Source organism: Apis florea, unplaced genomic scaffold, assembly GCF_048593485.1.
Source record: "Apis florea isolate Af1SG1 unplaced genomic scaffold, ASM4859348v1 contig_2350_pilon, whole genome shotgun sequence".
Classification (NCBI taxonomy): domain Eukaryota; kingdom Metazoa; phylum Arthropoda; class Insecta; order Hymenoptera; family Apidae; genus Apis; species Apis florea.
In genome coordinates this window covers 6,429,972-6,445,303 of record NW_028256565.1, presented here as the reverse complement: position 1 = coordinate 6,445,303, position 15,332 = coordinate 6,429,972, and the positions used below count along the sequence as shown (strand labels likewise).

The 15,332-nt window shown below is 25.6% G+C and overlaps 2 protein-coding genes across 12 annotated transcripts in view; one reads left to right on the top strand and one right to left on the bottom strand.

Moving 5' to 3' along the window:
* Nucleotides 1-3,743, top strand: part of Klp98A (kinesin-like protein 98A) — an 18,653-nt gene extending 14,910 nt beyond the window's left edge. For both annotated transcript variants that reach the window (XM_012490242.3, XM_003696163.4), the window contains one exon: nucleotides 3,045-3,743. The gene's annotated coding sequence lies outside the window, so the exon portion shown is untranslated. The remainder of the gene's footprint in view (nucleotides 1-3,044) is intronic.
* LOC100872496 (putative Rho GTPase-activating protein CG5521) lies at nucleotides 52-15,332 on the bottom strand. Of its 10 annotated transcripts, none has more exons than XM_012490236.3 (30): nucleotides 14,991-15,332; nucleotides 13,606-13,716; nucleotides 13,404-13,421; nucleotides 12,972-13,143; nucleotides 12,528-12,888; nucleotides 12,157-12,434; nucleotides 11,796-12,090; nucleotides 11,329-11,699; nucleotides 11,018-11,240; nucleotides 10,726-10,933; nucleotides 10,513-10,644; nucleotides 9,914-10,150; nucleotides 9,174-9,364; nucleotides 8,991-9,089; nucleotides 8,608-8,892; nucleotides 8,401-8,526; nucleotides 8,164-8,331; nucleotides 7,846-7,902; nucleotides 7,275-7,385; nucleotides 7,049-7,207; nucleotides 6,704-6,880; nucleotides 6,281-6,644; nucleotides 6,061-6,209; nucleotides 5,739-5,914; nucleotides 5,222-5,681; nucleotides 4,873-5,159; nucleotides 4,666-4,802; nucleotides 4,293-4,418; nucleotides 3,774-3,794; nucleotides 52-3,119 (listed from the first exon to the last, which is right to left on the bottom strand). In XM_012490236.3, exons 1-30 carry the CDS (start codon nucleotides 15,094-15,096, stop codon nucleotides 2,959-2,961), a joined length of 5,766 nt encoding a protein of 1,921 aa, XP_012345690.1. In that variant the 5' UTR covers nucleotides 15,097-15,332; the 3' UTR covers nucleotides 52-2,958. The 10 variants fall into 10 exon arrangements, 9 of the variants coding, with proteins under 9 accessions (XP_012345690.1, XP_031774132.1, XP_086761015.1 ...); XM_031918272.2 differs by having other exon boundaries at nucleotides 4,293-4,391; XR_015291155.1 differs by having other exon boundaries at nucleotides 2,914-3,119; nucleotides 4,240-4,418.

Below are 15,332 nucleotides of genomic sequence, written 5' to 3'. Positions count from 1 at the left end.
TAAATTTTTTATATCATTTTTTTATTTAAAATTATGCAAAGTTATGTAAAGTTTTTTGAAATTGATCATCATATTTTTATTGTGCAATAAAATGTACATTCCATCGCAGAAATGTGTACAATCAGTACGATGTTAGATCTTTGGATAACGAATTTACAAAGGAATCATATATTAAGTCAATTCCGAATATTAATTTCTACAAAAAAATTACATAACGTATAATTTCATTTTTTTCTATTTAATTACTATGTTCTATATTGCTACTAAATTTTATAAATGTTCTTAATGAATTCGAATTCTGTAATATAGATTGTATAGAATTTTATTAAAATTTTCAGAAATTCTATTTATTACTTTAGGAGCCGCAAAATGGCACTACAAAATTGTTTAATTATCATAAATTTCAATGATGTTCCCATTAGACTAATGATTTAAAACAATTTCAATTTTGTTTTTATTTTTTAACGAACAAGAAAATATCTACGCAATTCTGTGTTTGACAAAAAAATTGAATTAGAGGATAACATATAATATTCCTCCGAATCGTACGAAATAATTACTATATATATATATATACTATATATATATATATAGTATATATTAACTCTGCTTTATATCGATATATAAATAACGAATCAAATTCGTACCTTTTGTACATGTCTCCGTTTTAAATCACCAAAAAACAATGTGATATTCATTTAAGTAAAGATTTGTATGATTTAAATTATTTTGCATGAATAATAAGTGATTTTAATAATTTTTACACACAGATAATTTGATCATGTCAATTTGTAAAAAAAAAAAAATTAACAAACAAATAACAAACTTATAGATAGAACAAATTAATTTTAGTAATATAAATTCTAATTTCAATTACTTCAACAAAATAAGCTTTACAATATTAACTATTACAGAAATATTTCTTCGAAGTTCTTCTTTTTTTCTTACAGCTTATAATTGATAAATTTAATTTTAAAAATGTAGCGTAATTATCCAGTAAGAAAAATAGTTTAGTGTTGCGCTAATAATGTTAACGGTAATTTGTATATTTATAATATAAATAATAGTGAGTCATTTTTATAATGACACTAATAAAGATAGATAATTAAATACAATGTGTTTAAATACGATTTGTAAAAGCATTCTTACGCAAGATTGTAATAAGTTTTTTTCTCTTTTATATATATATATATAAATCAATTTTTTTTTCAATAACATAGCAATACCATGTTTCGCAGAGAATAATTTCCATTCAATGACTTCAACGTCATTCACGTACTTAACAATTTATGTACAATACATATACACACGGCTTTTCTTCTCAATCTACTTTGTTATAAATTAGTGAAAAAATAATGCTGCTTTGGCCATGGTCTGCATATTGGTAATTATTATTTACCTACAACTTCGTTGCTAAATACCTACACATTCGAATGCGGTTTATCGGATAATCCTCAAAATGGTCAAAAAACTTGAAATGTATATTTATTACAATCTCAACATCTGAATATGGTATTCAATATATTCACCACAATATAATATAATCTTTTCTCTAAAATTTCGTTTACTTATCGACAGCGACGACTGGTATTAATACTTTGATTATTATCACTGTGTTCAAGATAAATCTTTTCTGAAGCAAATAAACTTACTGATATTCAATACTCATATTCATTTTTAAATTATTTCGTTTACTTTCAAAATTCTTTTCGATTTCGTTTCATTTTTTTTTTTTTGTTTTTTTTTCTTGTTTTATATTTTTACAATTTTATTACTCAGAATAATACGTTTTGACACAGTATTTAAAATATTTCTATTTTACAAATATCATAAAGCACCAAATACGTGTACCTAACAACAAAAACTGTTCCCTAATTGATTTTTTCTATTAATTAATTTCTTTTATACAATGTACACGAACTAAAATAATTTTTCTGTATTTTTATTTTATTTTAAGAATTGTGGTTGTCAAATTATATTATATAAAATATGTATGGAATGTTTTAATTATCCATAAAGATATAATCAAAATTTAATTGAAATTATGGAGAAAATATATAGAAAAGATCATTTGTATGGAATGTAATACATTAATAGATTTTTTTTTAAAAGATTGCAGTTAATTATCATCATTAAAATTCAAGAGATGTCAATCCGAAATTTTATCAACATTCAGATGAAATATAACTTATCGAGTATCTAAGAGATGTGATATTCGTATTGTAATTCATAAAACTTTGTTATTAAAAAATAACATTTGATTCTTATTTAACATCCATATAGACGTATTTTATGATAATATGGTAATCATGTTCACTTTTTTCATCTTACTACATTACAAGAAATAAAATAACTTTTTTATATCAAGGCATGTATATATATAACATCGAGAATCGTGTTACATCGAGGACATTCGTTATCTTCGATATAAATTAAGATAGAAGCTTTAATCAATATTAATTATATAAGCTTACTTATTCAAGTACAAGAGTAAACTGATCTTACGAAAGTACTGTACAATGAAAATGTTGTCATGTGACACTAATTAAAATATATAACAAATATTTTACTATTGTATTACCTACAATCCATTAAATCTTTTCATATATTTACGTTCCAATAAATTAATATTTCCGTTGCAACAAATAAACAACGATCTGTACATTTAATATAAAAATTAAATCTAAGGACGGAAAACAGAAAACGCTAAGACTAATCGGATGTTCGACGCCCATTGAATTCTTTTGTCATTTTAAAATAGTGAAATATTTAAATCTGCCATTATTTTTCTTATGCACGTACTATTTTTCAATGCATAAAAACAGTGGCCTAGCATTTTTTGTTATTGTAACATATCATAGCATTCTAAAGAATTTTTAAATTACAATAACTAGGATATGCCCAAACAACCACTTGTGCAAAAAATGTTCTTTTTTTATGATACTGATACAAAACTCCTTATTTATATCTTGGACTATCGGGAGGCGTGGGTTGAGTATTCGCTCTCTGTTTCGGTCCAGTTTTAAATGACATCTTTTTCACAGGTCTGGGAGATATTCCATGAAGTGCTGTACTGTCAGGGGTATCATTACTAAACCATACTCTGCTCCCATCAGAAACTGGAAATAAAACCAATAAACTTGTTATGATTGAAGTTAAATATTTGTAATTAGAAGTCATATAGAAGATAATTGTATTATAATAATTATAAATTTGTTATATAAATATATTATCATATTGGAATAAAAAATTAACGTGCAACTTGCTAAAAAATAATATATAATTTAAAAAATTAGTCTATGCTACTTTCTTTGCATATAAATAAAATTTTGTAAATTTTAGAAAAATTTTAGAAAAATATTGGATTATTTGCATTATTTTTTATATAAAATTGAAATAAAATAGATTTACATTTAATTTTTGTAATGTGATAGAAATATCACATCTATATTTATAAATGAGCATACTTATTTATAATTATAAGTAACAAAAACTACTTGCAATGCACAATGCCATACACATATTATATTAAAAAGTTAATTAATTCGTAGATATTTTTTTCATTTTTATAAATTCATTTATTAAGTTTCAAAATATTAATATACAAAAATTTAAAAAAAATCCTCTTATAATAAACTTTTAAGAATATATGCATGCATTGTACAATTCAATCTATAAAGCATCATTAATGAAATAACATATGTAATATAGCATGAATGTAATAAAGTATATTTTGATCTATATCTAATATGTATTTAAAAAGGAAATTTTACCTCTGAATAAATTGTGTAAGACTGTTAAACAAAAATAGTATTAAAAAACATACGAATATTAAATAAAGAATAATTTAAAAAAAATATATTTATCCTCAGTTAATTTTTATTAAAAGAAAATTATTTTAATTTTTCTTAAAAAGAAATATGTATATGTATGTATACTAATATATATATATATATATTAATAAGGTGTAAATCAACATTTTAATAAATTACAAAATGTATAATATCATTATGGAATATAAAAATATAGTTATTGTTATTTTTTTTAAGCAAGATATATTGGAGTTCATTAAATGAAACTTAAAAATTGTGTAAGTCTGCATGGTTGTTAACATATTATAACATAAAATTACTACAAGGTAACTATAAAAAAAAAAAAAAAATAAACAGAATATACTTTATAGAAACGACAAATATTGGAAAAATAGCAAAGAAAAAAATAAATAAATTATAATACTACCTTGTTGGGTGGTGTTACAAGGTGGGTGGGGGTTAGTGGACTGAATTAGTCACCTCTATTCGCGCGATTATCACTGCTTGCCGCTGAAGAACTTCGCAGACCAGATCGACCCTGATGTGAATCTATAAGCGCTGCTGCGAGGTTTGACGATGCTGTGGATTGCACGCTTGTTGTAGATCCTGATAGTGTGATATTGATAATAATAATAATAATAATAATAACTGGTATCTAAATTCATGCAAAAACTATTAAAAAGAATTAAATTTTCAATTATAACTTCTTCATAACATCTATAGAATAAAAAAAATTTAACATTTCATAAAAATAAAAATTATGACTGGAATTTAATTACAACCATTTTTTCTAATTAAAGAATTTTTATAAATATATATTTTTAAAAAAAAATTTTAAAATATAAAAACTAACCAGATATAGAAGAAGCTCCACTAAATGGACTTGGTGGCTGTACTGGTGAATATACATTAGCTGTAAACTCTTCAAATGTAGTAGCTTCTTTGTGGTTCCTCATAACAGTATCAATAGATCTCGCTCTTTCTTCATAACTGAAATATTTTTTATTGATAAATATATATAGTATTAATATTAGAATAGCAAAATAAAAATAACACTTACTAATGTTGATATAATGTAAGTGTAGATCGTTTTGCTCTACTTGCTGCCAATGCTGTTGTTCTTACTAATGCAGGTAAAACTTTATCTTCAACAATACATTCATCAAAGAGAGGTCCAAAGAATGGAATTTCTGGCTTTCGAGAAATTTGAATTCTATATAATTTATTGTGTAATGGATAAATTACTATTAAAACATCACAAAATTCAGTTGGTATAATATCTCGACGATAATCTCTCCAATGTTCAGACCAAACTATATGAATCTCATCATTACCAAGATGTCGTGTCTAAAAAAAATTTGAAATATCTTATATAATATACTTTTTTCATAAATTTTCATAAGACTGACCTTTTGTAATAAACTCTCAGGACTATCCGAAGGCATTCTTGTTGCTACATGAAAAAGAATTTCTGTAAAAGATGTTGCAAAATATGGTGCTGTAACTCCGGATGCTTTTCCAGGTACAAGACCTCCAAGAAAACCTGTATGTGATTCAAGTTCAACTTCCCACGCCAATCTTGCAATAAAGTTTTCATATTCTTTACTAGCAGTGATATTACTTAATATAGAATTTTTATCTTCTTGTCCTTGACTAACATAAATCACTGCTATTTTATGTGTTTCTCTAGATCGTTGACTATCAAGATTTCGTAATTCTCGTAAAAGTTTTTCGTTTTTGGATAATAAATGCAATTTTCTACGTTGTTCCCATCCAGATAAACCCAAGTGTGAAAACAAAAGACGGCAGTGATGAAACGGCGCTGGAGGAGGACGACATGGTGGTGGGCTTATTGCTGATGCACACATACTAAAAAAAAACATGAATAAATTTAAATATTATAAATATTATTTAATGCCAATATACCTAATGTGTTGATTCCAATTGTTGATATGCTCTTGTTCAGCATTTCTTTGGCTGAGAATTGTGGCAATGGTTTCACTTTCAAGATAATGACCTTGTGGTGGATTAGCAGGTGCATTTAGAGCTATTTCTGGATTAGTTAATACTTCTGGACTTGTATATCCTATATATTGTAAGAGCTAAAAAAAAAAACGAAATTAATACAAAAATATTAATAATAAATATTAATATTTTAAAAAAAAAATATTAAATTAATAAATATTAATATTTTAAAAAAAAAATATTAAATTAATAAATATTAATAATTTTAAAGCATTAAAATTACATCATCTAAATTATCCATATCACTTGCGGCATTTGCAAACGTAGGCAATATATGAGGTTCACGATGCCTTATTGTATGTCGAGGTGTACAAATTTGAGATGTTATAACACTGCTTAAATCTTCTCCAGGTATTTTTGTTTTCCATTCAACTAAAAATATTAATTAATACTATAATTGAACATATTGAATACATAATACAATTTTTATATATTTTTATTACCATGTTTTGTAAATGCTACCGGCACATCATTGTCGATAAATGGTTGACTATATAAAATAGAACTATCCCAAGATGCTTTTCCTGCAAGATCTCGCAATAATACCCTTACTAATGATGGTGCTGTTGTTAATCCTGCAGTAACACCTCCTCCAGGTGCATCTAATGCTGCTAATTCAACAAGTGACATTATTACAGAATTTGATAACATTAACAATTGTATATTTGGTGCATGAAAAATTGCAGAAGATAGTTCATCTCCATCGATTCCTGGTACATCATCTAATTCAACAACTAATGAAGATAATCGTGCAGCTCCAATGCCCATTGGAAAATGCCCCAAATGATTTATTAAATGCATCATTACCTAGAAAAAAATTTAATTCATATTTATGTTTATTTAAAAAAAATTCAATTAGATCCTACCATCTTTGCTGCTAATTGAACAGACTGAATATTGCCTCGTCGAGGTGATTTTGCACACACTTCGTCAGCTAAATTATCCAAAGTAATATTAGGATCAAAATCATCATCTTCATCTTCATTTTTATTTGTTTGTGATGCATCTTTATCGATTTTATCTTGTACTATGTTATCCAAAACCTGTAATATTTTTGATATTTGTTTGATATAATATTATAATAATAATAATAATAATAATAATAATAATATAATAAATATTTAAATTTGATAATTTAAATTAAATATTAACTATTTAAGTACAAAAATTTTATATATTAAATTTATACAAATCTTTATTATGTTACTAACTGTAAATAAGGTCATTAAGAGAGGTTTTTCTTGAAATACACGTAATAAAACGGATGGACCAAGATGCATAGCCCATTCACCTAAACAAAACAACATTGATATCGTCAAAGGACCGCGTCTTTCTCGAGTACTCATATATCCAAGTGTTTCCGATAAAATCTAAAATATATTAATAAAATAGATACATATATCAATCGAATTTTAAAATGGTTTCTTCAAAACTTACTTGAATTATTTTACATGGCACATTTGGATATAATTCTAACAAGATGTCTGCTTTATCACATAATAATAGAAGAGAGTCACATGCCACTTGAGCAACAGTAGCATGACTAGCCTATAAAATAAAAAAAAAAATTTTGTTAATTAAAATACTGTTTGTATTGAATTTTTTAATTTTTTATGATTTCATTCTAATTAGTATTATGCAGGAAATAGTTAATGAGTAACACATATAATAGAGTGATTCTCATTCTCTGATATTAAAATCTTTTTCCTCCAAGTTGATTCAATCTATTAAAAAATTTATTTTGAAAAATTTTATATACATATTTCTTGATGAACTGAAGCATTTAAAGAAAAATAAAGTTATATTTATGAATATCTATAAATCACTGTAATGTATAAAATAATAAATTAAGAACAAACTATTACTAGACGTTTTTACACATATAACTTAGCAGTACACCATGCAACGTTGATGACACTCCTAACAGACATGAAGACATCAGATGACAGATAAATACTGTAACAACACATAATAAGAAATTGATACAAGTTAATTATAGAAAAACTACCTGATCCATTAGTGGATAATAGAAACCAGCTCTGCGACGCTTTGCTCGTTGTATCCGCTGTCAATCAGACTTAGTGGAAGAGATGCTAAATTTCTCACTACCATTATTACATATATACTATTTTTAACAATATACTATAAATAATAGTTTTCACTATTTAACTAAAAATATAACCCAAATAAAAAATATATTAACAACTATAAAATAATTATATATACTTTATAACATGCAATTTATCTTATATTAAAGAAAATTGACACAGAAATTATTCTTCAAATTATTCTAAAACCATTTATCTATAATGAATTCAATACTTACTTTAAGTGCCAAAAGAAGAACAGTAACAGCTTCTGGAATCCTTGAATGCTGATTTTTATAACACAATTCTCTATATATAAACATAGCAATACTTGAAAGAGCTATGCATCTTGCAATACCAGTTGGTTCTCGTCTACAACTTTTTAAAAGGATCGTGATTATATGCTCCTAAAATAAAATTTGTATCAAATATCTTTAATAATTTAATGTAAGTTAATAATTATTATATTTTAATACTTTTGCATCTGGACATGTCATAGTCACAATATCAGTTGCAGTAGGTTGCAATACAGGTAATTTAATTGTAGTAGCCGGTAATGACAGTAATGATCCAATTATTGATACAGCTTCAGTTCTTGGTGCCTATAATTTACAATTTAATTTATAATTAAAAATTCTAACATAACATTTACTAACTTATTATAAAATTTTATTATATAATACCTCAATGTCTTGAGTACTCAGTATTACATTAGCAGCATGAATATAATCCAAAATTAAAAGACTAGATCCAGGAAGATTCAAACTGAATAATCTAGGACCGGTATATTTAACCAGTACATGTAATACTTTATTATCATTACTAACAATGCCACTATGAACTGCACGATAAAAAAGAGTTAAATGTTGTTTTGGTAAATTAATATCTTGTGGTTGAACTGTTAAAAGACAGATCAAACGATAGGCTGCCAATTTACCAACTTCATATTGACTAGGAAGCTGTATCGCCTAAAAATTTAATTACATGATATTTTAATAGCATTATTTTATACTAATGCAAAATAATGCAAAAATATATAATATTAATTTAGAAAATTAATGTCAACCTTGAAACACCATGGAGCAATGACTGTCAATGGAGGTATAAGTTCTGGAGCTGGTGGAGTTGCCTGATTATCTCCAGATACACCTTGATTCAAGCGAATCTAAAAATTATATAAAAATATTAATGATGATATAAAATATTAAAACATATGGATATAAATATATTAAAGTATATGATACTATGCTTTTATAAGTGTCTGCGTAAGTTGAACAAGATAATCCATAACTTGTCCATGAAGAGTAGGATCTTGAATGTTGTTTACATCTCCCAATGCTGATAACATACGACGCCACAATACGACCGCGACATCAGGTAACCATCCACGAACACCACCTCCAGCCATAACAGATCTCCTTTCTGATGCATCGTTCGTATCTATAAGTTAATAAAAAGAAAAAAAAGGAATATAATAATAAAAATACTATATAAATGTTCATAATCAAAATTATATATAAGATAAGAATAAAAACAATTGATAAAAGTAAATTATTTCTTAAAAACTTTTTGGTCAAAACTATTTATAATTTATTAGTAATCAAATATAGATATATTATAAAAATAATGAAAACATGCAAATAATACGAAAATACTTTAAATTTAAATTATAAATATGTTATAAATAGAAAATATTTCTCATATAAATAATTTCATTAATTTAAAAAAATATAAGTAAAACATATTGAATACAACAATGTATTATTATAATTTTTATTATTGTCATCATTAAATAAAATATTTTACTGTTAATATTATGTATATTTATGATTTTTTATAAAAATAAAAGAAAATATAAAAAAGATATTTTATATTTTATAAAATTATAAAATATACACATTATAGAAGTATTCATATTGTTATTACAATTAAAAATTATATTTTCATATTTTGATATAAATATCAAAGAGCAACAAATAATATATTTACCGATACTACTGCCGTCAATATTTTCTATCTGTATCGGACTATCCTTATTGCTATCAACTCCGCTGCTCGGTGTTGGAGAAGGACAACGCGGTGATGGTGGTTCGCTATCGACTATAATAATGCTATCCAAAGATTTAGCACGTCTGTTTGGTAACATTTTCCGACCAGTTGCTGATGACGATGTAGCACTATTTGACAGTAATCGGGCCATATCTTGCTCTATTGATAGGGGAAGTACTGTGGAAATTTATTTATACTTAATACAGAAATAGGCCACAACCACTGGTAGAAATGTTTGTATCGAAAATAAAATAAATTTGAACAATATTTTACTGACTAAAATCAAGAAAAAACATGAATAAAAAAAATATCGCGAATATCGAGAATAAAAAATAAAGAGATATATAAAATGAAATTGTCTGGCAGACGCTAGATTAGTTATTTTTAAATCAATGTCAAAGCAAAAAAAAGAGACAGTTATAAATAAATTAAACGTATTATCAGCAGCATAGATGGCACTACTAAATAAAAGAGACTATTAAACTATAAATTATACAAATAAAAAACTTAAGAGTTTGATCTTCAATAAATAGACTTACCAGGAATACCACTATGTACAGTATGTGTACGATTCCTATGAAGCTTCGTACGTGCTTTTCCATTGTATATTGTATTATCGCTTGCACTACGAGGGAGAGGTCGTATTTTCCTTAAATCTCGCATCGGATGATCTGTTATCAATAAATATTTCAATTTTTTTTTAAATAATAAATCAAAGACTTAAAGAAGAAAATCATCTTAATATTTCTTACCCGAAACATTTTCTTTAGATACGGTATTATTATCTTGATCGACACTTCCTTTACGTGGTGGTTGAACACTTCCAGTGGAAGCAGCTCTACTTCCTACACCACGACGCTTTTTAGTTTTTTGTTCGCTCAATCTATCTAATGGTAAATCGTTTAAATCTAAGTTATACACGTGCCTAGCAAGTACTCTTGTCAAAGTATCTAAGGTTTTCTAAAAATAATATAAATATAAATAATATTAAATCTTAAATAATATGAATATTAAATTTTTATGGTAAATTTTAATTATACTTACGGCCCATTCTCGAATTAATTCTTCCCATTGTGTTAAAGATGTTAATACTTCCAAAAACTGATCCCATAATTGTGTGGAAATAACAACATTTAAATTGGCCTTAATCCACGTAACAATTAAAGTTTGAAATATAGCAGGAGCAAGTTTTCCACCTATGCTTTCTTGAGTTTTACGTCGAGAAGATTTCTCATTTAAAACAAGAGATGTTATTTGTAATAATACTCTAAAAAATATTATAATAAATTCACGTAAAGATATTGTGCTTTTATTTGTTATTTAAAAAATAAAAACAAAATTTTGATGATATGCACCTAAGTAACTGTTCCCAAGTAGCCGGTTCTAATCGAGAATTCATTACGACATATCGATATACGTTTAAAACTCTTTTGCAACTATCCGTTTGTTCTTCAAGTAATGTAAGAGATGCGTTTGGTCTAGAATTTTCTAAGAAAAAAACATTAGAAGCTTGTGTAATAAATACTTGTAAAACATTTTGTAGTCCCGCTCTTATAAATAAATTTTCTCTGTGTATAGCACCGAGATAAGAATCATTTCTTAATCTTGTTTGACGATAGCTTTCAGAAGGACTTTTATCGATATCGTTTATATCTTTTTTTGAATTTTCTTCTAAATCTCTTTCTTTATGACTATCCAATGGTTCTAACATGAATGGTGGTAATTCCTAAAATAAAATATGTAAATAAATAAATATAATTAAATTAAAAAGTAAATAAATAAATATTATAATGTTTTTAAAAATTACAAATTAAAATCTTACATTCATTTGAATCCAATCTTTATAAACAGCTATAGCCTTTCTTATAGCACCAGCATGATTAAAGTCCAGCAAAAAGGCTTGTCTATATAGTTCATGTACAAAATTCACATTATCTCTATTTCCATACAGAACTTCTCTAACAAGAGTAAATGCTGAAATAGTATTATCTTCCTGATTTTGATTTTCTTGGTGAGATACATTTGATTCAGGTGATAATAAGGATGATTCAGCAACATTTTGAGTAACTGAAACTCGACGAAGTTCTGGTTCTGTATTTTCTTCATTTGGTGTTGTGCTAAAATAAAAATATTTATATCAATTCAATATATTCATAAACTATTAATATATATTGATAAAATACCTATGCGAAAGGTGTGCGACACGAGCATCTTTCCTAGCAATATGAGTGAAACTAGCAATCCACTTAATCAAAGAAACTTTACATAATATATAATTATCCTGATTTTGATTCGTTGGTTTACGCATTGTAGGCAACTCTAAATTCGGTTTGTACAATGAAAAATTATCATCAAACTCAGGACAAATATGACGAAGGTATGTAGCTTTAAAACGTTCTAATAAAAATTGAAAAGTCTTGTGCTGTCGTGAAGATTTATCTCTCCATTCTATCTTTACAACCTGCACATTAAATAGAAATTTTTTCATTCTTTTGCTAATAATATTATATTGCATTATATTGCATTGATTGTTATTCAAAATATATAGATATACCTGAGTAACCATAAATTCAAGTAATGCTTCTAAAAATCGAACAGTCTCATTATCAAGAGGCTTCTCTCCACTTTGTGGAGGTAAAATAGGTCCACTGTCAACTGGAGTGACAGGACATTGATTTGAACCATTGTCATGAAAAGTACTTTGTGATAATTGTGTATCATAAAATTCTTTCTTGTCTTTATCATCACAACCAATAAGATTTTTTGCAAGTTTATCTTTTTTTCCATCTATTTTACGTTCAGATTTATAAGGAGATGGTTGCTGGGGTGGAAACCCTGGTATCAAGCTTGCAAACATTTGATGAATATGATCAGGAGCATTTTCTCCAAGAGCTTGGTACCACAAAATAAAGTATCTAAAATTATAAAATTATAAATGTTAAGATACATTATATAGAAGTACATTTTTTTATATAATAATATTATTACAAATATGTACCTTATAGCTTCTCTTCGAAGTTTCCAACTATTACCAGGATGTAAAAGCTTCTGCAAAATTCTTGCTAAACTATGACATTGCCATCTTCTATTAAGAAGTTCAGGGAGAAGTGTTAAAACTTTTTCTAAGAGCTGTAATACCTGTTCCAATTCCTCCCTATGTGCTTTATGAACTATAAAAAAAAAAATATATATAATCAAATATGTGTATAATATTTAATTTCATAATTTATTTTAAATGTTTTAGATAACTAAAAAGAAATAAATAGAAAGCATTAGTTTTATATAATTTTTATGTATATATACATGTAATAATATGAAATATTTTATATATATATATATATATATATATATATATATATGTGTTATTTAAATTAATACAGTTAATCTGTAACATGCAAGGAACATATATTGAGTCATTACTATTACTCACCAATATGGAAGGAAAGTTCTGACAGCAAAATAGAAAGAAAACAAGCAAATAGTTAAAAAATAATGGTAATATTAGAATTTTATAAATTATTATTACTGTATGTAAAATGCATTTATATATTATTAAAACTTAAGATATATATGTATGTATATATGCATATATATATGTTATTATATATATATAAAACAACAAATATTTTTACCTCGTTGTCGCAGATTTGTTTCAGCTGATACAAAACAATCATACAAAATAAAATAGACATGACTGAAGTTGCCTTCAAAAAACCCCTTTGCTTCATCAGTGTCCACATTTTCTATAAAATAATATGACAAATTTTGAATTCATTAAATAAATGATATTTAATATATAAAAATATATAAAATATTTTTTTAAAATTACAATATATAACAATAAGTTTGAATTAATATTGATTACTATTATAAAACAATAACATAACTACATTTTAATTAAAATATTTTTTTTTCATAAATTTAATTTATAGGGAGAACTATAAAACTCTTGTTACATCATCATCAGTTTTATATAGTTATACCTATGTAAAAAGTTTTTTCTATATTTTGATTATTATTTGTATATATATATATATGTATAAATGAGTATAAAATAACATAATTCTATTCATTTCATTTTATAAAAAATAGTAACATGCATATTTATATGAAAATAAAAATAACTTTTTATATTTTTTTAAAATTATAATAAATATTTATTTTTCATATAATACAAATATAAAAAATATAATTATATTTAAGAAATTAAGAGTTTTATAAAAAATAAAATAATATATAGCATATATAGAATTTTTTTTTTAATTATGAATTATATACTCTCAATAATATTCTAACTCATAAACAAGATTTTTTATTGGTTTATGATGATTTTACATTTAAGCATACAGTATTATCTATATATAATAATAATGTAATATTAGCTGAAATTGGAGGCCACAGTTGGTTAGTGTGGTCATGCGGTTTTGTGATTAGATACTACTACTTAACATTACGCTATCATATTATAATTGCATACAAGTAAATTATTTTCTTTTTAAAATAAACCATATAACGATATTCAATGATATTTAATAATTTATTATATAATTATTTTTTTAAAATATTATACAAATTTTTTTCTAATATTTTTCTCAATTTAAAATGAACATATTTATTCGCAAAATTATTTATTTAATTTTCATTTTTATTAAATGCAAAATTTAAAAAATATAAAATGTTCTTTAAAAAATGTTAAAATATTTATATTTATATACATTTTTAACAATAATTATAATAGTAATTGGTAGCAGAAGCTGAACAAATACAATGAGAATAATGAAAAATCATCAGGCTGTATTTTCGATGAAAAATTCCAGAAGATCTACGACAGTATAAAATTGCCTTGGTGCTGATGTGTAGGCGGCAAATACTAACAAAATTGCCGCCCCTCTCCTTTAACTATCGTCGTATTCATTAATTGGCACTGTGAAATTCCTCGTTCGTGATTAATTTTCACGGCAAATTAACATTAACTGATTCGTAGAATGGTAAAAATTAAAAAGAAATATAGTCTTACCTAATACGATTTTAAGATGTTTGAATCGGGTTGCACTATCCTTTTTAACATCCTGAATCTTCAATGTTGACTTTTTGACGTCTACATGAAGTTTTTTGCTGAACATGGTTCAATGCGAGCCGCCGGCGGCCGCGACGACAAAAATTATCATCGAGGGTGTACAAAGTAGTGCTCATGGATACAAACCGACTAATACCGCACTGTCACCATGTCAGGAACTCAAAAAAGACAGCCCCTTTTATCACAGTTTGGCGTCAAATTTCGCGAGCGCACACACCTCCGATCAGATGTACGTGGCAGCCATCTTGACATCCTCGGCGCGCACTACTCATAACCTGTCGG